This window comes from Hippocampus bargibanti, linkage group LG11, assembly GCF_051943395.1.
Source record: "Hippocampus bargibanti isolate YZ-2025 linkage group LG11, ASM5194339v1, whole genome shotgun sequence".
NCBI lineage: Eukaryota > Metazoa > Chordata > Actinopteri > Syngnathiformes > Syngnathidae > Hippocampus > Hippocampus bargibanti.
The window spans coordinates 13,573,646-13,598,370 of record NC_142744.1 but is presented as its reverse complement, the minus strand read 5'-3'; the positions used below and the strand labels follow the sequence as shown (position 1 = coordinate 13,598,370).

Below are 24,725 nucleotides of genomic sequence, written 5' to 3'. Positions count from 1 at the left end.
TATTTCAAATTATCTCATTGTGGGCATTGAATTGTGCTGTATGTCATGCATATTAGCATATTTGACAATAAAGCTGACTTTGACTTTTGACTTTGACTTTGAAAATTGCCATTATCTTTCAACATAAAGAACAAGGAAGGACAATACATTCAGTCGTGTTTTCTGCAAGCGTCTGTAACATCTGCAGCTTATGTGGAGAGCAAATATCCTGAAGTGCTCGTATACTGTACAATACTAATATGCCAATTTTCACCCAAAAAAATATTTTGGGGGCTGGGAGGGCGGTGTTAGACTTGAACAGATTAACTCATTCGCCGCCATTCACAAATATATTCGTTATTGAAAATATGATGTAGAGTGCCATTTCCGAAGTAGTTTGGGTTTGTTTTGTTTTTTTTGCTTGGGTGACTAATGTTTTCCCCTCCACAAGGGGGCAGAATTTCCCTTTTGTTCCATGTTAGCGCTTTGTTCCAGCTTCAGCTGTTGTTAAAGTGCTATATAAACCAATATGTATGATTTGCATTGTATGTATTTAGAACAGCCGCCCTCACAGCAAAATACATTGACGTGATGGAAGGACCGCTACAATGCGTCTTTTTTTTTTCAGTCAGGGGCGTTATGGACACAACTTGTCCGGAGACGTCGGTTGTCCTTTAAGAGCTGCATGAAATCAGCCTAAGAGCCGCATGCAGCTCAGGAGCCGCGGGTTGGCCAGGCCTGATCTATAGTAAGGCATTTTTAAGCCAAAAAAATGACCAGGTAAAGTAATACGTTTTTTTTTTGCGTGGAAAAAAGGAGCATTTATTAAGCCGTTTTTAGCCCTAAAAAACAACCATTTATAGTAAGCCGTTTTTCGCATGAAAAAAACTACGGTTTATAATAATATTAATATCACATTTCATTTATAAGTGCCTTTCAAAACTCTCAAGGACACTTTACAGTCACATATTTTTTTTGTGCGGGTGAGCAGCGGCAGCCATTCGCACCAGCGTTCATTCTACCTGGAAGTAACACAGCACCAAAGTTATATACTGTAGTATACTAAGCAGTTTTTACGCCGAAAAACAACCATATATGCATAGGCATTTTTCACAGAACAAATACATACAGAACAAAATAAAGTCTTCTTCCAAGAATAGTTTGACCTTAAAGGACAACCGACGTCTCCGGACAAGTTGTGTCCATAATTTGTAAAATTGCTTCTACTGAGCATATTTTACAAAGATTCCACCGCATATAGCTATATTTTCCGTTTTAAGACTCGCGATGAATATTCCGGAAGTCTTGTTTTTGAGTTGGTGACGAGTCCTCACCCTACGTCACTGAAGGAACGTCCCTGACTGAGAAAGGACATACCTTGCATCACATCGATGCATTTTGCGGTACTACTTGCGAAATTAGAAGGAATACACATAAATAACGTGAAGTTGAATCCTTGTGTGTTGTGACGAACATATTGAGCCCATTGAGTCAATGTATTATTATTACACACGGAGCTTTGTCGCCATCTTCTGCCTGTTTTGTTGAGTGCACAATCTGAAGCCGCTGTTTTGATTCTCGAGCAAGGCAAGACGTCCTGGCGTGACGTCACGAACGGGGGGCGGGACTTTCTGAAAATTTCCAATTCGCAGCTCAATTTTTTGCAAATTTTGGACACAAGTCATTTTTATTGGTGTTTTGCACTTGACTAAAATATCATACTGTGTATTTTGGGTATTTTAGATGCTATAAAACGTTTTTCTGATGTCAGTTAGGAAACAAAAAAAGTGATATTGGTTGTCCTTTAAATGAAATAGTTGTTGCCCCTCCCTCTTGAAATAAAGTCTTGATATTCGAGTAATAAAGTTATTTCAACACGTATTTGACAAATTTGACTTTTCCTCTCCCAAACACCAACATTCTTCTTGTAGTATTGTCTTGTATTCTTAGTATTTTATTTTTATTATCTCTCGTGTGTGTATATCCTTATTTGAAAATAAGATGAAAGATATCCAGAAAATGCCATACCGCCAGGGGGCGCTCTGAAACCATTTCAATCTATCAGATTCCGGTCACTTCTCAACAGGCACAATGGCAATGCCAGCCTGTCGTGGCATTTAAAAAGTGTATGTCAAAGCAATGGGGTGGGTGATTGAGGGGCGGAAGGGGGGATCCCTACCAGAAAAAAATATATGAAGGAAAAAATCGGAAAAAGGGGAGGAAAGTCAACAGGAAGTGAGAATTGGGGAGTTTTGACTAAAATAATTGTCAAAGTAGTGAAAATATGTAATTTGGACCCCCTCCCCTCAAACATGTCACAATTGTGGGAAGCGAATATGGGAGGTTCGGGGGAAAAAAAGTTCACTTCCTTCACACGAGGTCCTTTTAGCGACATCTGCTGGTCCGTGTCAAGTATTGCACATGAATTTTTAAAATGCTTTTCTGTATCATGAAAAATGATGTCCCAAAAATGTAAAAGCCAATTGGTTTACACATGGTTTTAAGCAATATTGCTGTCTGGTGTCATCAAGCAGGAAGTCAAAATACACAGAATAAAATAACATCGACTGAAAGGCCACAATTAGGAATATTGCAGTTTTGGCAGTAATGTGAATTGAAGTGCGGTATGAGTAAAACATAATTTTTTGAGTCCATTGTTGATGGATCACCTTACCTCATTCACTGCCATTCACAAAATTATTTGGGAATTGGAAATATGACGTAGAGCGTCATTCATCAATTAGTTTATCGGCAGATGAAGCACTGGCCAAACCGCCGGCAATGTTTTGTATTCCACAAGCGGGGAGCATTTCCCTTGTTTTCCATGGTAGCACTTTATTAAAGCTTCAGCTGCTGTTAAAGCGCTATACAGTGAAGCCTCGTTTATCGCGAAGTACAATGTAGTCAGCTTTTAGTTTTACAATGCAAAACTGTACATACTGCAGAATGAAACAAAAAATAAAACCTCTTTTTTTACTAATAGTTTAAAGAATGATGTTGTAAAACAATATTTTGCTGCTGGCCTATTCGTCCTGACTCTTTTTCGACTGAAGGAGTTCATTTTTATCGGTAGTTGTTGGCACTCTCTTTTTTTTGTCTTTCTTTTTTTGAGAATAGAGAACAGCTTTGTTTGCAGTGTTGTTTCTTTTACTTTGTTTGCACATTTGCATGCCATTAATAAAAAAAGTTTTTTTTTCCCCTGAAAAATAAATCTGCGATGCACTGAAGCCGCGATGAGTGAACCGTGAAGGAAGGGATCACTGTATCAGAATCAGAAAACCTGTATTTGTCCCACAATGGGGAAATTTGCGAACCAATATATATGTATTGCATTGTATTATGGACAGCTGCCCTCATTTAAAGCTCTTATAACTCAAGACCCCTACAATTTAGGAATCAACTCTTTTTTTTCCTGATGAAAGAAGATAGTCCAAGGTTTCTTATGCTGCATTGAATGTTTATGTAGTCCTAAAAGTCAATATTCTGTGGGTCTTGGAATTCAAGCGACAAAATGACAAAAACCCTGGCACTACAGTGGACACATTTTTGCACATCTGGCAGTGAATGAGTTAAAGTAGGGATTTAAAACGGTTAATCTTCCACCAAGTTCAAACGTTCGACCTGTGTTCAACTGTGCCAAACAAACATTTGACTTTTACAAAGACAATTGTTCTTTAAAAACCAAATAACGGAAAACAAGTCATGTCCAGTATGACATCCCAACTAAATTTCAGATCACTCCAAACATCGACAACACCTGGAAAGCAGCACGAGGTCTCCAGCGTTATGTGGCAACAATACGTTCAATGAACCAATATGTTTTAGACAAACCGAAGCCTCGTTTGGTCACTTTTTTTCTTGCTTGAGACCCAAGCCCCCATTCACCTCTGACCTGGAGGTGAAAACGTGACTGTTACACAAACGTATTGGGACACCTGTAACTACACATTTCTTACCATTGTTCCTCTTTCAACGAAACTCTGCCACCACACTGCCGTGTATTTTTCATTGACGTTTCTGCAAGGCAGGTAGCCACGTAGTACACAATCGAATCCCCATCAACTTGTCACACGTTGCTAATACGAACGCTGACACGGCCTCGCTCCTCCCGGTAGCTCTGCTCCAAGCGGATCTTCTCCGGGTCGCAGCCGGCGCCGTGTTTCCCGCCGCCGTTGCTCTGGTAGTCGTGCCGCTGGCCATCCGGTGGCTTGAAGACGGGGTGCGCCTTGCTCTTGGCCACCTTGTCGAAGAAGGCGAAGTCGGCCACGTATTTGCCCGACGGCGACAGGGAGACCACGGGAGGGAAGTCATAGCCCCACAGGATCTCGTCGGGCAGGTAGGAGGTGCGAACCTGGCAGGTGGCCGACGTGGGTTCCACTGTGGCGCTTAGGATGACAAGCAGCTCAAAGTCGGCCAATTCTGGATCCGTCCAGCCGCCGCCTGGAAGGAAATGGAGACTTCAATTAATTATAAACGCTTTCTCATTTAGTGTGCAGGCACCGTGGGATGGGTTCCCACTCAGTGGTGCTGTGAATGTGACTATAAATGATGGTTTGTCTCCACATGTGACCTGCGACTGACAGTTGACCAGTTCAGGGTGTAGTCTGCCTATTGCCCAGTCATTTCCGATAGGCTTGGATTGGCTTTTGAGAGACAGAGTAGGAAAAAAAAGAAAAAAAATGACAAAGAAATTTTCCCAAACAAAGACTTCATTTCCATTTGATTAAAAAATTCCCACAAAAACATAACCAAAACAAAAACACAATGGTTTTGCTAGATGATTTTTTAGCGAGAGAGCTAATATCTCAATAATAATAATCTTAAAACCCACCTATTTATAATTGCATTTTCTGTGTAGCTCTCTCTTGTTTCTATTTATAAATGTATTTTATTTATTGCATTCTATTTGTGATTGTATTTTATTTATTATAGTACCTATGCATGTCTGTGACTGTAAAGTGTCTTTGAGAGCTTTGAAATGTGCTTAAAATGTAATGTATTTTTATTTTCATTATTATTATTATTATTATTATTATTATTATTATTATTATTATTATTATTATTATTAATCATAATAGATAGATAGCTAGGTAATTAGCTAGATAGATACAGTAGATATCTGGATAGCTGGATTTATAAAAAGAAGTGAAGAGAGGAAATATCACACGCGCACCACCGTTACTTCAGGGCAATGACCAGGGTCGGGGAAAAAATATTTTTGGGCCACTTAACTGCTGGAAATTGAAAATCTCGGAACTTTATGTGGATTTTATTACTCAACACGTAACACATTAAGCAGTACAAAGATGTTGAAATCAAAGAAAAGACGTAACATTTTAAACACAAAGACCCTCATTCGACAGACACAGACAAAAAAATTCAACAGCAAGTAAAGAAAAAATTAGTGCACAATTCTGTATTTCAACTGACTTTTTCTCTTAAACACATCATATTGACTTACCCAACCTCCACCCAAAAAAACATAGCTTCTCCTCCATACAGTTAGGACGTTGGGGAAGAAAATCATTAGCACCACCCTACCCGTTCTCCAGGACTTACATTCTGCAAGAACCAAGACAAGGGCATGGAAAAATCCTAATGGACCCTCTGCACCCTGCCCACCACCTTTTTCAGCTACTCCCCTACCAATCCGTGGGCACCAAATCCAGCAGACATTTAAATAGCTGGCCAACCCGTGGCTCCCGAGCCTCATGCGGCTTTTTGGCTGATTTTTTGCGGCTCTCAAAGGAAAACCGACACCATTTTTTTTGTTTCCTAACTGACATCAGAAAAACTTTTTATACCATCTAGAATACCCAAAACACGCAAGCTGATATTTTAGTCAAATGCAAAACACCAATAAAAATAACTTGAAATGTCCCAAAAATACCACAAAATGAGCTTCAGATTCAGAAAGTCCCGCTCCCTTGTTCGTGACATCACTATTGGTCACACACTGCCTTGCTCCAGAATCAAAACAATGGCTTCGGAGAGTTCAGATTCAGGGAACATGCTTTCTTGTAAAATGATTGTTTTATTTTTCTGGAGGCCAAATAGGAAAAAAATCTGATCACATCTCTGGTATTGTTCAGGGGGCCGGGCCAAATGTGCTGATGGGCCGGATACCGCCCGCGGGCCGTAGTTTGGTGACCTCTGCTCTAAACCGTAACCCAAATCTAACTGTAGTGGCTCTTTGAAATTTTGCACAACCCTATGGAACAGCATCCCGTTATAGTCATTGTAGCTCCAGTACTGTACTCATTGTTACTGACCTATATAATCTCCAGCACCGGACACTTTGAGGTGCTCAAGGTCATCTGCATAATTGTACACTTGTACTACAAATACAGCGATTGATCACTTTCAAATGGTTCAATGATTTTCTGCACCATCAACTGTTTGATCGTATTTTACTCTACCACTGATCACTTCAGCTCTGCTTGATACGTTGTCACATTGTCTCGCAGTTGTTACATTAAAGAATGTACAGTGACACCTTAGCTTACGAACTTAATTAGTTCCCAGAAAATGTGTGTAAGGCCAAAAGTTCGTCTGCCAAACATTCATTTTCCATAAGAAACCATTAAAAATGAGAATAATCTGTTCATAGGTCCCCATAAAAAATCATTTTTTACTAAATAAGCCTTAAAACTACACAAAATATACCTTATTTTATATATAATAAATTTACTAATGTATTGTAATTAAAGAAATAAACTCTACTATATAATAAAGTCTTTTTATTTACCTTAGTGTTGGTTGTTGTCAATGGATGGAAGCAATGGTCGACTGGTACTGGGACTGGTACTGGGACATCTAAGTCACACAAACGCACACTTCGTTCGTGTTTTTCGATGATCTCCTTCTGCTCGACCGTAATTTTCTTTTGTGTCCTCTTCGGCTTAACACTAGCCTGTGGTGGGGTCTTTTTTAGTCCCATAACAGCAAAAGTACTCCACTTGATAACAAACCATGGGGTGACGAAAACGAGTCCATCAGCCACCGTGATCTCCTTCTTTTGGTCGACCGTAATTTTCTTTTGTGTGCACTTCAGCTTAACACTAGCCTGTGGTGGGGTCTTTTTCAGTCCCATAATAGCAAAACTACTCTACTCGATAGCAAACCATGTCTGCACTCAAAGGGGGTGTGGAAAACTAGTTTGCCAGCCACCGTGGCGCTGTTCAACCGTGTGGTTTGGTGTTCTTCCGCCAACAACTAGTCTGCCAGCCACTGTGGCGCTCCGTGTGGTTTGGTTCATTTGCCGAAAACTAGTTTGTATGCCAAGATTATATTCTCGCAAGTTTAATGTTCGTAAGGCGAAAAGTTCGTAAACTAAAGCGTTCGTAATATGAGGTATCACTGTACTTCCATACTCATTTGTCATGTTTTTGTTTATGATGATACTAGTGCAGCATGTTCTACCGGAGACAAATTCCTGGTGTGTTCTACATACAGTACCTGTCCAATAAAGATGATTTTGATTTTAATTTCTGATTCTGATTCCATACAAAAACGCCTAAAGTGTCACAAATGAAATATTTGCCCTTTCAAAGACGGTAGCCAGGAGTTCAATGACACAAATGTGTCTTTCTGAACTTATTTGGAAAACGCACCTTTGGCCGCCCAGGCTCTGAGAGGACTGTCGTCATCGATGACATGGTAGAAGGTGAGTGGCAAGATGAGGAAGGGGCTGTCGCTGGAAGTGTCCACCTGGAAGGCCACGTTTCTCTGGTCCAGGCGAACCGTCTCGCCTTCCTTCGTCAAAGACGACTGCAGCAGCTTACCCGTCACCTGGACATACGGCCGCCGCTCATTGTGAACATATCATCAACCTTAAATTGACTTGCAGAAAAAAAGATCAACTCTTGATGTCACACCGAACCTCAAAAGACAACAAATGTTTGCTGTTTCGGTTCGTTAACGAATCAAAAAAGATGAACGTTGCACTGAAATGTAAATGGAAGGCAACCTATTCATGTTTTTGTTTTCCTACAATGACAAATGTTGGACTGTCCTACGAATACAAACGACAGTATTGACCTACCATTGAACATTCGGCAAGCCCCCTTGCTGCCCATCTTTAAAACCCGGCTCAAAACTCCCCTGTACTCTTTGGCATTTGACTCCAACTTGGTCTTTGTTTTACTCCCTGGCGCTTTCTACAATCTTTGTGACTGATTTATTGTTTGTTTATGATAGTTGCCCATGAATAGCATTTTGTATGCAACATTGTCTGATTGACAGCCATCTATCAATGGAGTTGAGTTGACTGATTTGTACATTTTGTTAAAAAATAACCATTAAAAGAAGAGAAAACCTGCCAATGGTGGACTTCTGTCACATTTTCACACATAAAAAAAGAATGCCTGATTTTTTTTCCTTAAAAATGTTCAAATGATTACTGATGTTGCCCTTTCCTTGAAGAGACAAACTTCTGTTGTTAACTCATTCACTGTCAGACGATGTGCAAAAAAATGTGTTCACTCCAGTGCCAGGGTTTTTGTCCTTTTCACTGAAATTGCAGGACCCACAGAATATTGAGTTTTTCTACATAAACATTCAATGGAGCATAAGAAACCTTAGACTCTCTCTCTTCATCAGAAAAAAAATGTTAATTCATAAGTTATATGGGTCTGGAGTAATATGAGGTGCAAGTGGAGGTGGCTGTACAAAAGGCAAATGCAGCCCCCCCCCCCCCCCCCCGGAAGGGAAAAACATTGCCAGGGGTCTGACTTCCCGCAAGAAAAACCCGAACAAACTCTGGAATTGCGCTTCACGTCCATTCGGGAATGGCAGTAAATAAGTTAAAACAAGCGACTCATGTTTCACTTTACATAGAAGACAAACTATGTTTGAACATCCAGTACTTTGCACGTTCCCTTAAAAGAAGATAACTACCGTATTAATGTTTGCAATTTCCTAAAAAGAAAATCATATCTTAAAAAGAATAATAAAACACTACATGTCATTTATTTTCCTCCAAACAAATACAACATTTTGATATCTCACTTTGCTAAAAGGAAGACACACTGTCAGCGGATGGATTTTTTTAAAGCGCTTTGGGGGACATTTTTGTGGTTTGTTTTTTTAATCCATAAAGTCGGCATGCTCGTGTGACACTGATTGATGACAAATCAAATGCAGACTTGCCTGGCAGCCGAGGAGGAGGCTCTTGCGCATGTTGGCCACCCTGATCATGAGGCACGGGCGTCCCTCCTGGCACGATACCACGGCGTGCTGGCTGAACTTGACCGTCTCGCCTCGTTTCTTCGGACGTGACACCTAAGCTCCGACACCACAGAACATTCACAACAAACTCTTACAGTGCGGCTCAGGCTCTGGTAAGCAGATGTCATGGATGAGAATCAGAATCAGAAAACCTTTATTCGTCCCACAATGGGGAAATTTGCAATGAGCGTGTTTGCTGTTGATGTAGTGTGGTGTCATAGAAACGAAGCCATATTATTAGTACAGTAAACCTTCGTTTATCACGGTTAATGTGGACCACGACCACCCGCGATAGACGAAAAACCGTGATGTAGCAAACCCTACATGTATTGGTAAATCTAGTTGTATGAATACAAAAAAAAATATGTTTAAGGACAAATTTAGTGGAAAGTAGTACAGGACATGCATAAAGAAGCACAGTAAATTTTAAAGTATAATATTTAGAGGTACACGACGCGTTTGTTTGTTTGTTTGTTTGTTTGTTTGTTTGTTTGTTTGTTTGTTTGTTTGTTTGTTTGTTTGTTTGTTTGTTTGTTTGTTTGTTTTCTTTATGTAATGCACCGTTGATTTGGTGATGTTGTAAATGCCGTGCAACAGCGGCATACCTTTCGCCTTCCCTTAGTTTAAGTCATTTTACTTTTTCACTCACGGTCATCATTTTCCTTTTCTTTTTGGGTTTAGAAGGCACAGGGCATTTAGGAGCCATTGTCGAATGGCGGGGGGGTGTATTAAGTAAAAATGAAAACGTCAAGATGATTAATGTACAGTAACAAAGTGATGATTTTTTTCTCCATAAATCGTCGACTCATTGTCAGGTGTGGCCAAATGAAATCTATATTTTTGGTTACTGAATTAATGTTCGGTTTTGTGCATTTACAGCACAGTAATGCCTCAAAATGGATGAATACATTAAAAAAATAACAACAGTAAATCTAATGAATGCTGTATGCTGCTCTCTGTGACCCGATGTTTTTTACACTACTGTAAAGACTTTCGCTGCCATTTGTGGCCTTTTTTTAGGTTAAAAAAAAATCAGCCAAGCATTAAGGGCCGTGATAATCAAACCGCAAAGTAGCGAGGGATTACTATTGTGCAGTATAATAATAATTTTAACAAAAACTAAGGTTACAAAAATGTGTTAGAATTTGGGAAATTCATGATTTATGCGGGGAAAAAAAGTTTTAAGATTATGACAGCAATAAATTTTATTTTTGGAGAAAGATCATGATTTTTTTTTGTTTCAATTGTAATCTCAAGAGAATCCCATTTTTTTCTTTTTTGGGGGGAGGATGGATGTTTTTTTTGCAACATTTTTCCCCCATAAGGAACAACAGTCACGACAGTAGACAACGTATCGGGTTACAGATTGTCAGTGATGCATAAAAGGGTTAAACAAGGCCTTTAAAAAAATGTATTGTTTTTTTTTTTTTAATGAGAAACAAAAGCCATTTTTTTAAACAAAAAAAGTGTTTGTTTTAATCATATTCTAATAAGAATATTAACCCACCTATTTAAAATTGCATTTTCTGTTTCGCTCTCTCTCTTGTTTCTATTTATAATTGTATTTTATTTATTGCATTCTATTTGTGATTATATTTTATTTATTATAGTACCTATGCTTGTCTGTGACTGTAAAGTGTCCTTGAGAGCTTTGAAAGGCGCTTAAAGGACAACCGACGCATCCGGACGAGTTGTGTCCACAATTTGTAAAATCACTTCACATGACTTCTACTGAGCATATTTTACAAAGATTCCACTGCATATAGCTATATTTTACGTTTTAAGACTCGCTGGTGAATATTCAGGAAGTCTTGTTTTTCAAGTCGATGACGATCCCCTACGTGACGTCACATTTGGAACGCCCCGGACCGAGAAAGCGACACACAATGCATTTTGCGGTACTTTGTTTGGTCTGAAAACTTTGTGTTGATCCGTGTTGATGCCGAAATTAGAAGGAAAACATAAATAACGCGATGGTCAATCGTTGTGTGTTTCACCAAGACTACTATTTGCTACTAGTTGAAACAAATTCCCAGCAGACAAATCAGTCCATTTCCAACGGAGCTTGGGCGCCATCTCGTGCATTTTCTGGAACGCTACATTGCTGTCATTGACGGCTTTAATTGATATGGGAGGACCCCTTTAATCGATTGCAAACATTTATGCTTTCGTCTTAAGAACTATTTGAATCATATTCATAACTGGATGAGTAACAAGAAAGCATCTTCTCCGAATCTGAACTCCGTGAGCCCATTGTTTTGTTTCTTGAGCAAGGCAAGACGATTTGGCGTGACGTCACGAACTGGGGGCGGGACTTTCTGAAACTCACAATTTCCGGGGTCATTTTGAAGTAGTTTTGGGACACTTTAAGTCATTTTTATTTCTGTTTTGCATTTAACTAAAATATCAGCCTGCGTGTTTTGGGTATTTTAGATGCTATAAAAACGTTTTTCTGATGTCAGTTAGGAAACAAAAAATGGTGTTGGTTGTCCTTTAAAATGTAATGTATTATTATTAATAACATGATTTTTTTAACTCTCCTCTTCTTTTCCTTTCGGCTTTTCCCTTCAGGGGTCACCACAGCGATTGTCCTCCATCTTTCCCGGTTTTGTGCATCCTCTTCTCTCACACCAGCTACCTTCATGTCCTCTTTGACCACATCCATAAACCTCCTCTTCGGTCTTCCTCTCGGTCTCCTGCCTGGCAGTTCAAGGCTCAGCATCCTTCTCCCTATATAGTCACTCTATCTCCTCTGGACATGTCCAAACCATCTCAGTCTGGCCTCTCTGACTTTCTCTGCAAAGCCTCTAACATGAGTTGTCCCTCTAATGTACTCATTCCTGATCCTATCCAACCTTGTCACTCCCAAAGAAAACCTCAACATCTTCAGCTCTGCTACCTCCAGCTCTGCTTCCTGTCTTTTCTTCAGTGGCACCGTCTCCAGTCCAAACATCATGGTTGGTTTGACCACTGTTTAATACACTTTTCCTTTCATCCTAGCTGAAACCCTTTTATCACACATCACACCTGACATTTTTCTCCAGCCCCTCCAGCCTGCCTGGACACGCTTCTTCACCTCTTTTCCACACTCTCCATTGTTCTGGACAGTTGACCCCAAGTACTTAAAATCCTCCACCTTCTTTATCTCTTCTCCCTGTAGCAACACTCTTGCACTTGGATCCCTCTTATCCACACACATATATTCTGTCTTGCTGCGACTGATCTTCATTCCTCTCCTTTCCAGGGCATATCTCCACATCTCTAGTTTCTCCGCCACCTGTTCCCCGTTCTCGCTACAGATCACAATGTCATCTGCAAACATCATGGTCCAAGGAGATTCTTGTCTAACATCGTCTGTCAGCCTGTCCATCATCATAGCAAATAAGAAGGGGCTCAGAGCTGACCCCTGGTGGAGTCCCACCTCCCTCATGAATTCCTCAGTCACACCGACAGCACACCTCACAACTGTCCTACAGTCATGATACATGTCTTGCACCGCTCTGACATACTTTTCTGTCACTCCAGACTTCCTCATGCAATAGCACAGCTCTTCTCTGGGCACCCTGTCGTACGCTTTCTCCAGATCTACAAAGACACAATGCAATTCCTTGTGACCTTCTCTGTACTTCTCTATCAGCATTCTTAAAGCAAACACTGCATCTGTTGTACTCTTTTTTGGCATGAAGCCATACCCCACGCCATTTTACGCGCCAGCTCGCATTCACACCAAAGTCTTCACCTTAGCCAGAAACGTTCCGGTGATGAAGATCTCCATGAGGGTGGTGATGAGCAGCTGGATGATGAGCAGGACGATGGCAATGGGGCACTCCTCGGTGATACAGCGGAACCCGTAGCCGATGGTGGTCTGCGACTCCAGCGAGAAGAGGAAGGCCCCCGTCAGCGTCTGCATCTGCATCACGCATGGAGTGTGGTTGGAAGGGGGCTCGAACTCTGAAACCACAATTGGATTTTTTGGGTGGGGGGCCCAGGTGGGATTAGTATAATCATTGGCGAGGCACCAGCATGCCCCGCCACCCTTGTGAGGATAAAGCAGTTCAGAAAATAGATGAATGGATTGTTTTTGACATTTTAGTTTTTAAACGTCGCCTCATCTTGCTCCTTACCGAGCAGGTCTCCATGCACCAGCGCCAGCAGGTACCACAGCACCCCAAACAGGAACCAGGTCCCAGCAAAGGTGGCGGTGAATAAAAAGAACTTGTAGCGCCACTGCATGTCCACAAAGGTGGTCCACAGGTCTCGCATGTACAGAGAGCCGCGCCCGCTAACATGCTCGATGCGGATGTTGCTGCGGCCATCTTTGGACAGCACTCGACGTCGCTTCCGCAGCGTGCCGCCCGTGTTGGAAAGCCCGCCGCCCAGCAGGGGTTTCAAAACGTCCGTCTGCGTCTGGGAGTGGCACACTTTCTGGGGGGAGGAGCTATGAGCAGAAGAGGGGGTGGCGGACGTCATCTGGGGAAGAAATAAAGGCTTATGGAAGTTCTCTGTTGGATTAATATTATTATTACCGTATAAGGCACACCCAAAAGCCTTGATTTTCTTCCAAAGATGACCCTGCGCTTTATACGCAGTTGCGCCTTATATGTGAGGTAATATTGAACGACAACAGGTCTCGCGACGATTATCGGCATCCGCCGACTGCAACCCCTTACGAAACAAAAATATATTGCAATACATTGGAAGATATCATGCAATACATGCAATAATATATTTTTATATATGAGATGTTGAATTGTATTTTAAGTCAATATATGCATCGCCCATGTATGTATATATAATAGTAAATATATTTTAAAAACTGTTGCAATTGAGACCAAAAAAATGCACGATATTTTTCACATGTAATTATCTGTCTTTATATTTGACAACATATTGCAATATATAATCATATATATTTTAAATTACATGATCTGAGAGTCAGATAGACTTAATCCTACCTCTGCATGAGTGCCATTAGTGAACAAAAATGTTTAGAATTTTATTTTTTCCTTTTATTGTTTTATGTCTAGTGTTCTCATGGACTGGAGACAGTGCCACTGACGAAAAGACAGGAAGCAGAGCTGGAGGTAGCACAGCTGAAGATGTTGAGGTTTTCTTTGGGAGTGACCAGGTTGGATAGGATCAGGAATGAATATATCAGGGGGACAACTCATATTAGAGGCTTTGGAGAGAAAGTCAGAGAGGCCAGACTGAGATGGTTTGGACATGTCCAGAGGAGAGAGAGTGACTGTATCGGGAGAAGGATTCTGAGCCTTGAACTGCCAGGCAGGAGACCGAGAGGAAGACCCAAGAGGAGGTTTATGGATGTGGTAAAAGAGGACATCAAGGTAGCTGGTTTGAGAGAAGAGGATGCACAAAACCGGGATAGATGGAGGACATTGATTCGCTGTGGCGACCCCTGAAGGGAAAAGCCGAAAGGAAAAGAAGAAGAAGTATAAAAGTTTTTGACGAAAATACCATGATGACAAAAAAACAAAAGTAGTCTTACAAAAATACAATTTATTTGGGGAGTCTACAGAATTGCCATGTACTTTGCCATGAAATTTTCAATTCTCCACGCTGGATCTTGGAGGAATACATGCATCGAGGTTTGCAAATTTTGGTAGATCAATGAGCACGCATTTTCTTTTGAACAGTGTGACATCAAATATGTTTCCTGCCACGGAACTTCCTTTTCAAACAAACTACATTTTCAACATTGATTGGATTGGATTGGATTTGCCTTTTATTATTTTTATTTTTTATTTTTATTTATTATTATTTTTGCCTTTATTATTTATCAGAATACTATATGATTTATCATACTGTCTCCCAAAAGCAAAGCACTTTCTGTTACCGTGTTGCTCTACAAAAATGTAGTAGTATGTGGTGATGATGTTTGCATTCTGCATCAGTACAGTGAAGCTGTTTCTTTTCATTCCCCTCGTGCACTCTGGAGAGTAATACAGCTCTCCGTTGACCAGAAAAAGTGTTTTTCGAGTGACTGCAAGTTGCTCTTTCATGATCAGTCGCTCTTCACTTGACAGTTCTCGAGAATAAAGCAAACCAAGGGTTACAAATTGATCACCGAGTCGATCTAACTGCTTCATTCTTTTTTTACCAGTGAATTTACTAAAAATCTGGATGCATTCAGGAAGAGCATTTTTCAGTGAATTATTTCCTAAAGGAGGCAATACTTGTTTCATTATCTGCAAAGGGACACACTGAGTGCCATGAAACATTTTCAGTATTTCACAATTGTATGACTCAAATATATAACCAGAATGGGTCCACAAAGGTCCCCAATTCCTTCCAGACTGTTGTAAATGAAGACATACATGTACATTAAATGACACATGAATATTCCCATAGTGTTTCAAATTGTTTCACAAAATCTACAAGTTTTTCACGTTTTTTTAAATCCGCCTTTGTAATAATGTCCTTGCAAAGTAAGAACATGAATGTGACAAGGACTAACCAATGCTGGTAAAACATGGTGGGCAGAATTCCTTTCAGTACAAATACACTGTAAAACTGTAACCAATTCTTCCATTCTGACGCCTTCCAAAACTTCCTCTGTTGAAGAGATCGTGGCACTCTTGTGATATTGCAAGGAGACTTGATTAGTAAGTAGAGGAAACGAACTTGATCAACAGCTGTTGATCAAGTTCGTTTCCTCTATTGCCAATATAATATGGCTTTTCGTGGTGATCACTGTCCAGCCACATGCTTGACATTTGGAGAACCACTCCAAGATGTACACTATGCATGTGATCAGGAGGCATACCAGATATGAAGTCAAAATCTGGAATACGTATTTATCAGACATGTGGGTCTTTTAATACCCCTCACAGTTTTTTTGATAGATAAAGCCTCTTTTGCATCACAATATGGCTGAAGTGCGGTCCCTCTTTGGAACATCTTTGTATGGGTACACCCTGACTTTGCCATTTCCTTTCTCAACTTATTCACCAGGATGCAAGCAGAGGCTGCATCCATACTGGCCATTAAACTGGCTCATGTTTTGAAGTATGGGCCTAGCTACTGAATCACACATCATAAGAGTACCCCCAACTCTAAATAGTTCCCAAGTGCCATTGCTTGTTATCTGAAAGCCCTCTGTTGAAAACGTTTGACACTCTGAAATGAATGGCTTTAAAAAAAGTATTGACATTTGGCTTTTTAGCACCAAACCACAAGCCAAAAAGTAAAACTTTGTCTTTGCGCACAAGGTAAGGAAGTGGGGGGGGGGGTACCCCCCCCCCCATCCCCCTGAAGAAGTAGTGTGTAACCCCCACCTCTACTGCAATGCCTTATAATGTGGTGTGCCTTATATTTGGAAAACTTTTGTAGATTTATATATTATACTTGGAAAACGTTTTTTATTCATTGGGGGTGCGCCTTATACTCCAAGAAATACGGTAATATTTGTCAAAACAATGAAGGGGTGACCAGAATCCTGTCCTTGGTAACAAAATGGTCGCGGAGATAACAGTGCAAGCTAGCTGTTCGATTAAAAAAAACAGGATGAAAAGTTTCTATGGATTTTGTTTCTTCTATTTATTTTATATTTGGGGCTGGGAGATTTTTTCTTTTGGTCCTAAATTCCATTTCAATCTTGATTTAGGAAGTATGACACCACAAGGTTGCCGAGTGGATTTTTGTTTTTTTTTGTCCTGGAGCTTCGAGATTTATGGCATTACGCTAACGTTGCCAAGCATAACTTCCCAAAGCGGAGGCGAACAAACGCTGGACTGTACTGGCAGCCATTAGACACGCTCACTTTGCCCCGACCGCATGCCCATCCCGTCTGGGAGGGGACGATGGACAAAAACGAAAGAAGAAAAAGAGAAGCTGCGATGCGCTCAGAGACAAACCAAGTGAATCACCACCAATGAAGACACTGAAGCTTCTTGTGTGACTTGGTGTGGGCATTCGAGGGCACAACAGAATGGTCTCTCACTGGAAACTCAATACGACTAAGAGTGTTGATAGGAAACATGCCAAATGTTTCTTTTCTCCATCTGGAAACTCCGTCTCTCCACCACTTTTTTGAAAATGACAACGTTAGTTTATTGGCAAAGTTAAGCAGATGCTGACCTTGCTTCACATAAAAACCAATCTGATTGGGACGACCAGCACCTGTGCAGGTGCAGGCGGGGCCGACAGCGCCCCCCGTTGGTCGCCAACCAGATCATGACAGTACCCCCCCTTCAAGGGGCTACTTCCAGAAGTCCCAACAGTCTCCCAAAAGGTCCACTCGCCAGGGAACAATGGTGGGGACGGCAACCGCTGCCTCTCCAGCATACGACGGACGGCGGCCTGATGGGAACGGGACTCGGCCTGGGGTGGACGAAGATGCGGCACAGTTCGTCGTGGCCGTGAGTGCGATTCCTCTCGCACGTTCACGTGACGGCGCATGGCTCAACGTGGACGTCGAACTGCCAGGCGCAGAATGGCACCCCGTCCGGGCGTATGGGACCAGGTCTCGGCCGGACGCCGACATGGGCGTGAACTGCCCGGCACCGGGGAAACGAGACCAGTCCTGAGCCGCTCCGGGATCCAGCGGTGAGTGGGGTCTCGGACTGACGTTGAAGCGGACGTTGCACGGCTCGTCGTGGATGAGACTCAATTCGTCATGCACGACGACAGCGTGGCTGGACGTGGGCGTGCACTGCCAGACACCCAGTGTCACCCTGGACGGCCACCTGGAAGGAGGTCTCGGCCGGACGTTTACATGGACGTTACGGCTCGTCGAGTGACGCAATTCAAACTCGACAAGGCTTGGGATAACGTGGACGTAGCATTGCCAGGCACAGGGTGGAAATGAGATGGGTCCGATGTACCTGCGGGATCCGATGGTTGGTCGGTTCATTCTGTCACGTTTTGCAACGTGGTGATGGCGGGTGCGGATCCCAAAAAGCAGGCAGGAGGGAGCAGGAGGTTGTTTGACAAATTGTATTAAAATAAAGGTCAGCAGGAACAAAATGTAAAACATCAAAATCAACTGAACGGAAAAAATACAAAGTAACAAAAGAAGACCAAAAGTAAAAGTCCGCCAAGGTTAAACAAACACATGCACAGCATACACAATGCATGCAACAAACATGCAGCAAACAATGAACCGACACCCGATGGTCGTGCCGGGTGTCCTTTTAAGTGTCCGTGATTAAAACGGCCAGCATCTGCGAGGCTGCAGGTAGGGCTGACGTCGCTACCCATTGGTCGCCAATCTGATCGGGACGACCAGCACCTGTGCAGGTGCAGGCCGGGCCGACAGCGCCCCCCATTGGTCGCCAACCAGATCATGACAATCACAAAGTTATTTTAAATAATACATTCTGATATTTTGTTGAAAAGTGGCCGCTCGTGCATGCGTGTGTGTGTGCGCGCACGCCTGTGTGTGTGTGTGCGCGCGCGCGCGTGTGGCTCTCACTGCAAAACATTTAAAAATATTTTACTTTTATGGCTCTCTTAGTTAAAAAGGTTCCCGACCCCTGTCTTAGAGGTTGTGATATTGCAACAGCAAAAAATGCAGGCAGACACACTAGAAACTTCATTTATAGCTGGTTCCCTTGCTTGTATGTTGTCTTAAAATTGTACAGATGGCTTGTGCAGGTTATTTGTAGAGCCTGATTGATGTGATATTTTAACCTTCAGGTCTACACTACTACACTCTACTACAGGTCTGCCTTTGAACTATCAATAAAGTTGAAACGAGTCCAAATTTCACTGTTTTCTATCCATTTTCTCACCATTTCACTTTTGTTTTTTTCACTTTGGTTTTTTGTTTCAAGCTCTGTCGTCTCCCTTTCGTGTGTGTGTGTTTCTGTGTCTGTAAACCCCCCCCCCGCCTCGCTCACTGCTGCGTGTGTCCTTCTGCATGTGTCCCCTCCCTCCTCTACCACGGATCTTGACCAATCATGTGCAGCTTTAACCGAAGACTAGGGGCGGGGAATAGCGGACAAAAAAAGTCGGCTGCCATTTTCAGCTTCTTGTTAGAAGCACCGGCTCGTTCGCGAACGACACATCACTCACTGTGGGGCTCCGTGTTTCCCGAAAAGTAGTTTGTATGCCAAGTGTCACGTTTGCAAGGTGGTGATGGCGGGTGTGGATCCCAAAAAGCAGGCAGGAGGGAGCAGGAGCTTGTGTTTGACAAATTGTATTAAGATAAAGTCAGCAGGAACAAAATGTAAAACATCAAAATCATCTGAACAGAAAAAATACAAAGTATAAAAAGAAAACCAAGATTAAAAGTTCGCCATGGTGAAACAAACACATACACAGCACACAATGCATACAATTGCATACAAAGCATACAACATGCATACAAAGCATACAACAGGAGTCCTTTTGAGTGTCACTGATTGGGAACGACCAGCACCTGCGAGGCAGCAGCCAGGGCTGACAGCGCTACCCGTTGGTCGCCAATCCGAACGTGGCAGTCCGCCACTGATGAAGACGACTGTGCAGGTGCAGGTGCAGGCGAGGCCGACAGCGCCACCCGTTGGTCGCCAACCAGATCATGACACCAAGATTATTTTCTTGCGAATTTAACGTTCGTAAGGCGAAAAGTTCATTAGCTAAAGCGTTCGTAAGCCGAGGTATCACTGTTTTCCTTTTTTCATTTGTGTATTTATGCATTTGTGCATTTATTTATTTATCTATTTATTTATGAATTTATTTCTTTGTTTTTTGTTTATTTGTGTATTTATTTTTATCCATTTATGTATTTGTGTTTATTTATGTATGTATGTATTTGGTTTTTTGTTTGTTTATTTGTTTATTTATTAGTGTGTGTTTTATTTTGTGTGTATTTATGGTTTTATATGTATATAAATATATATATTGTTTGTTTATGGTTTTATTTTATTTTTTAATATAGTTTTTTTAAGAAAACAATAATTACAAATGACACCTCATATATAGAAAAATGTATTCCACAGAATATTTTACAGGTGCGACTTAAAAACAATGAAGATATCTCAAAAACCTGATGGGAAATTTTTTAAATGGACAAACATGTTTGCATTAGTTGTACTACTGCATGAGTGGTTAGTTTAATTGATCAACCAATTGTGTCATTGTGTGAACAGACAAACATAACATTAGTAATATGAACGGACAGGGAGGAGAAATAAGGTGGGCTTTGGCCTCCTGCCGCAGATGACATAAGCAATGGGCTTTCATTACATCATCTGATTTGGGGGGCCGATACCCTGAGAAGCTTCACACTCACAAAGACACCATTCAAGACAATGTGCACACACACACACACACACACGTACAGTTACACATGTCCAATCATATTGGAAGCGACCACTCGGGTAGGATGGTTTCTATCTCCATGGCAACGCCACCACTCGCCGCACTTGCCCACTTGGTGATCCTGATCGTCCGACGCCCCAATCCAAACTTTTTTCCCCTTTTAGAAACCAAGGAGGAACAAAAGTACTGTTTCCGACCTCCCTCCCTCAGCATCCATCGCTCTCTTACTCCCTCTTTTCTCCTCTTTTTCCCCTGGCCTTCCTTTCGTTCTTGTGCCTCCTCTCCTTCATCCACACAGGAATGCTTTGTTTGGCTCACACATGAAAGGCACAAAAGATGCCATTGACAAAAAGCATCAATGTGTGTGTGTGTGTGTGTGTGTGTGTGTGTGTGTGTGTGTGTGTGTGTGTGTGTGTGTGTGTGTGTGTGTGTGTGTGTGTGTGTGTGTGTGTGTGTGTGTGTGTGTGTGTGTGTGTGTGTGTGTGTGTGTGTGTGTGTGTGTGTGTGTGTGTGTGTGTGTGTGTGCGTGTGCGTGCGTGTGTGTGTGTGTGTGTGTGTGTGTGTGTGTGTGTGTGTGTGTGTGTGTGTGTGTGCGTGCGTGCGTGCGTGAGTGTGCATGCAGGCTATTACATATTGACTGTATTACACAGGACTTTGTGAGACTGTAAGCAAACTTGTGATTTTGTGTTCGTTTCTGTTTTTGTGCATGAGACTAATAGCAAACTTGGATTGTGTGTGTGTGCGCGTGTCTTTGTGCAGAGAAAATGAGAGTTGCATGACAAAAAGCCCTCGTTAGTATTCTGCGAGGAGGAATGATCGACCTACATGAGCCAGCTGCGCTTTTTTTTCAGTATGATGTGTGAGCGTTCAAATTGTGTGTGAGTGTGTGTACGTGTGTGCGCGTTTGCGAGAAATAAGTAGAGTGCATCAGTAATATGTGCCAGAAAAAAAATAATTTGTAGTATTTCAATGGTAAAGCCCATGTGAGAGTGTTTCAGATGTATGTGTGAGAGCATTTCAGTCATTTCAGCCATGAATGGGAAAGCGTTTTAGTTATGTGTGTGTGTGTGTGTGTGTGTGTGTGTGTGTGTGTGTGTGTGTGTGTGTGTGTGTGTGTGTGTGTGTGTGTGTGTGTGTGTGTGTGTGTGTGTGTGCGCGTGTGTGGGGAGTGCGGAGGGGTTTGGAGGGTGTTAAACACATTTAAAAGTGTGAGAAAATTGTCCATTGTGAAGATGAGAACTTTTCAATACACGACATGAAAGCATTTCAGCATGCGTCAGCATTTTCGTAGAATTGAGAGCAAATCAGTGAACGTGACAGTATTTGGATTGAGTCTGAAGAGATGAGTCAAAGAGTGTGTTCCAATAAATTATATGAGACCAGATCACTCGGAGTGAAAGAGTTTCACGATATCACAGCGGTTCAGTATGGAGTGTGAGAATGTTTCAGTAATATGCAAGGAAAAACATTTAAGTCGGATGTGTTTTTGTAATTTATTTTGACAGAAGCTGTGAGAGCTTCAAGTATATCTGAGCTCAGTAGTGTATCAGTGTTTTAGGAGTTTCAGTATGTGTGAGAGCGGTTCAGTAAAATGTGAGAAAACAAATATGTAACTTTAGTATTTTTCAGCCATTCAATTGAGAGCATTCCAATGTGTGTGAGAGTGCATTTTGGAATATAAGAGCAGTTCAGTATAATGTGGGGCGAGTGGGAGCATGTAAGTAGTGTGTCTGTACCAGTGATTTAGCCAATTCAGTTGTGTGTGAGAGCATTTTAACATATATGAAAAACATCAGTGTAATGGAATTTTAAAATTGTGTGAGTGTTTTAGACATTTCAGTAGTGTGTGAGAGCAATTTCGTAGTGTGTGTGAGGGGAAAACAAAACCCGTTGTGTGTTTGGGTTTGTTCCAGCGTATTTTGGGAGAGCATTTTAGTCAATTGTCTTAAATGCCTTTGATCCGACTTGGCCACGATCAAAAGTGAATCTACATAATTGTTTTGGATAGTCCCTGAACGCATCATGTGGTGGAGAGGTTGCAAAAGAATTGCAACATTTGCATCACGTTCTTCAATCTGCACTGATGGCAACTGAAATTTGAGGAGAAAAATTATAACTTCATCTTTTTAATGGTTGAAAATAAAAAGGAAGTAGATATCGGCTGTGTGTGTCCTCTGCCTACTGCCCTAAGACGGCTGTTATAGGCTCCAGCACCCCCGCGACCCGAATGAGGAATAAGCAGCATGGAAAATGGATGGATGGATGGATATTTAGTGACTGATCATTCCATAACATTTTCCTCAACGTTTTTGGAGATTAGTTTAAACAATAGTCCTAATAATATTAATAACACACCCTCCCAATTCATGTTTGGAACATCTGTAATGCAATATTAATTTTATCTTTAAATGGTCATAGAATTTAAAAAAAATCACTATAATATAAATTTTGAAATACTGGAATACTTCACAGTTTTAGCAACAATTAACATTCCTTTAACTATCTTAATATTTATCATTATTAGTATATACATTTTTGATTATTAGTAGATAGATAGATAGATAGATAGATAGATAGATAGATAGATAGATAGATAGATAGATAGATAGATAGATAGATAGATAGATAGATAGATAGATAGATAGATAGATAGATAGATAGATAGATAGATAGATAGATAGATAGATAGATAGATAGATAGATAGATAGATAGATAGATAGATAGATAGATAGATAGATAGATAGATAGATAGATACTCACAGATCAAAATCTAATTGTTAACAAAATAAAGTTAAATAGATAAATACAAATGAAAAAAAAATATATATAAGAAAACACCAATACATTTATTACTTCAGGAATATTAATAAATATAATAATCTATTTTTATTTTGTGTAGTTATGATCAATTAGTTAATATTTTGGAAATGTGACCAATAATGATTGATTTTGAATACACAAATTGATTTCGATTATAAAAAAAATAACTTCGATTAAGTAATTTAGGAAGTTGATGGAATTGTTATTTTTGCAGAAATGTCATCCATATTAAATTATTTGTGTAATAATCCCCACAACATAAAAATAAATCATAATCATAATAATAATAATCTGTGCAGGTGGGACAACAATAAATCTATAGATAACTAAATAGGCAAATAAGTACATACATACATGCTCACACTGGGCAAGTGTCTTTTGCAAGTGTCCTTACCCTTTGAACGTGGGTCTGTGCTGAAAGGTTGGACTTTACGTGGCGTCAGCCGTTGTTGGACATGATGCTGGTCCAGTTGGGGACCGAGCGGGTGGTTCGTCTGTCCGCTCAAACTCTCCCGGCCGTGACCCCCGCTTGTCCCTATAAGAGGCCACTCTCTCTCCCTCCCGTGTGCATCGTTGTTTCCCCCCGCCCGGCATTCCTGTTGCGTCCAGCTCACATCCGAGCCTTCACCTCTGGAGCGGGACTCCGAGTTCGAACTGTCGTCTCCAAGCCTGAGCAGAGTCGCGCACGTGGAGTGGCAACTGCACGTGCTTGCTGCCCCCACCGCATGGCTGCCGTGCCCCCTGCCCCAGCCCCTCCTGTAAAAAGAAACAAGACACAAATGGACTTTTTTTTTTTGGAAGGGGTGGTGGGCATTCATGAATGAGTTGGCCAGGACGACGCGTCCTGTTTGGGTTGAAAGAACAGCGAGCGTGAGGCGAATGCCAGCCCTTAGTCTCCTTGGGATAAGGTGACCAAGCAGGATTTAAATCATGGGTGGCCAATTCCGGTTCTCCAGGGCCGCTATCCAGCATGTTTTACATTTCTTCCCTCCACCTGATTAAATGATCAGCAAGCTCCGCGAAAGCCTCATCACAAACCTGATCGCTTCAATCAGATGTGTTCGTGTCAGTCACACACTCCTATATATTGTCACTTCTTCATAACCACCACCATTGTGCTTGCCAGAAAAAAAGTATAGATAATCCACCAAATTAATCAAAATGGTGCACGACACAAGTAGTGTATAGCATATTGTAATATTCATAACAACCCTCTTATCTTCTAAAATGGGAAAAAACGAGCAGAGAGAGAGATAACATTGTAAAAAATATATTGTGGTTGTTCACAAAAAAACTACAATAATTTACCAGTTTGATTAAAGTGATTTAAGTCTCTATCCAATTATTCATTGTGTGTGTGTGTGTGTGTGTGTGTGTGTGTGTGTGTGTGTGTGTGTGTGTGTGTGTGTGTGTGTGTGTGTGCGCGCGCGTG

At 41.4% G+C, this 24,725-nt stretch overlaps 1 protein-coding gene across 5 annotated transcripts in view; it reads right to left on the bottom strand.

The window, feature by feature from the left end:
• LOC148891685 (ATP-sensitive inward rectifier potassium channel 10-like) overlaps window positions 1–23,852 on the bottom strand; it is a 28,290-nt gene extending 4,438 nt beyond the window's left edge. The window contains exons 1-7 of one of the 5 annotated variants that reach the window (XM_089007601.1): window positions 23,688–23,852; window positions 13,734–13,872; window positions 13,332–13,645; window positions 12,947–13,158; window positions 9,130–9,261; window positions 7,593–7,770; window positions 382–4,419 (exon numbers count right to left, since the gene is read on the bottom strand). In XM_089007601.1, coding sequence (XP_088863727.1) covers window positions 4,046–4,419; window positions 7,593–7,770; window positions 9,130–9,261; window positions 12,947–13,158; window positions 13,332–13,470 — 1,035 coding nt within the window. In that variant the 5' untranslated portion in view covers window positions 13,471–13,645; window positions 13,734–13,872; window positions 23,688–23,852 and the 3' untranslated portion in view covers window positions 382–4,045. Of the gene's footprint in view, window positions 1–381; window positions 4,420–7,592; window positions 7,771–9,129; window positions 9,262–12,946; window positions 13,159–13,331; window positions 13,678–13,733; window positions 13,873–23,687 lie in introns of those variants that run through there. The other 4 variants (XM_089007599.1, XR_016116384.1, XM_089007598.1 and 1 more) reach the window with 4 other exon arrangements.
• Between the last annotated feature and the right edge of the window lie 873 nt (window positions 23,853–24,725).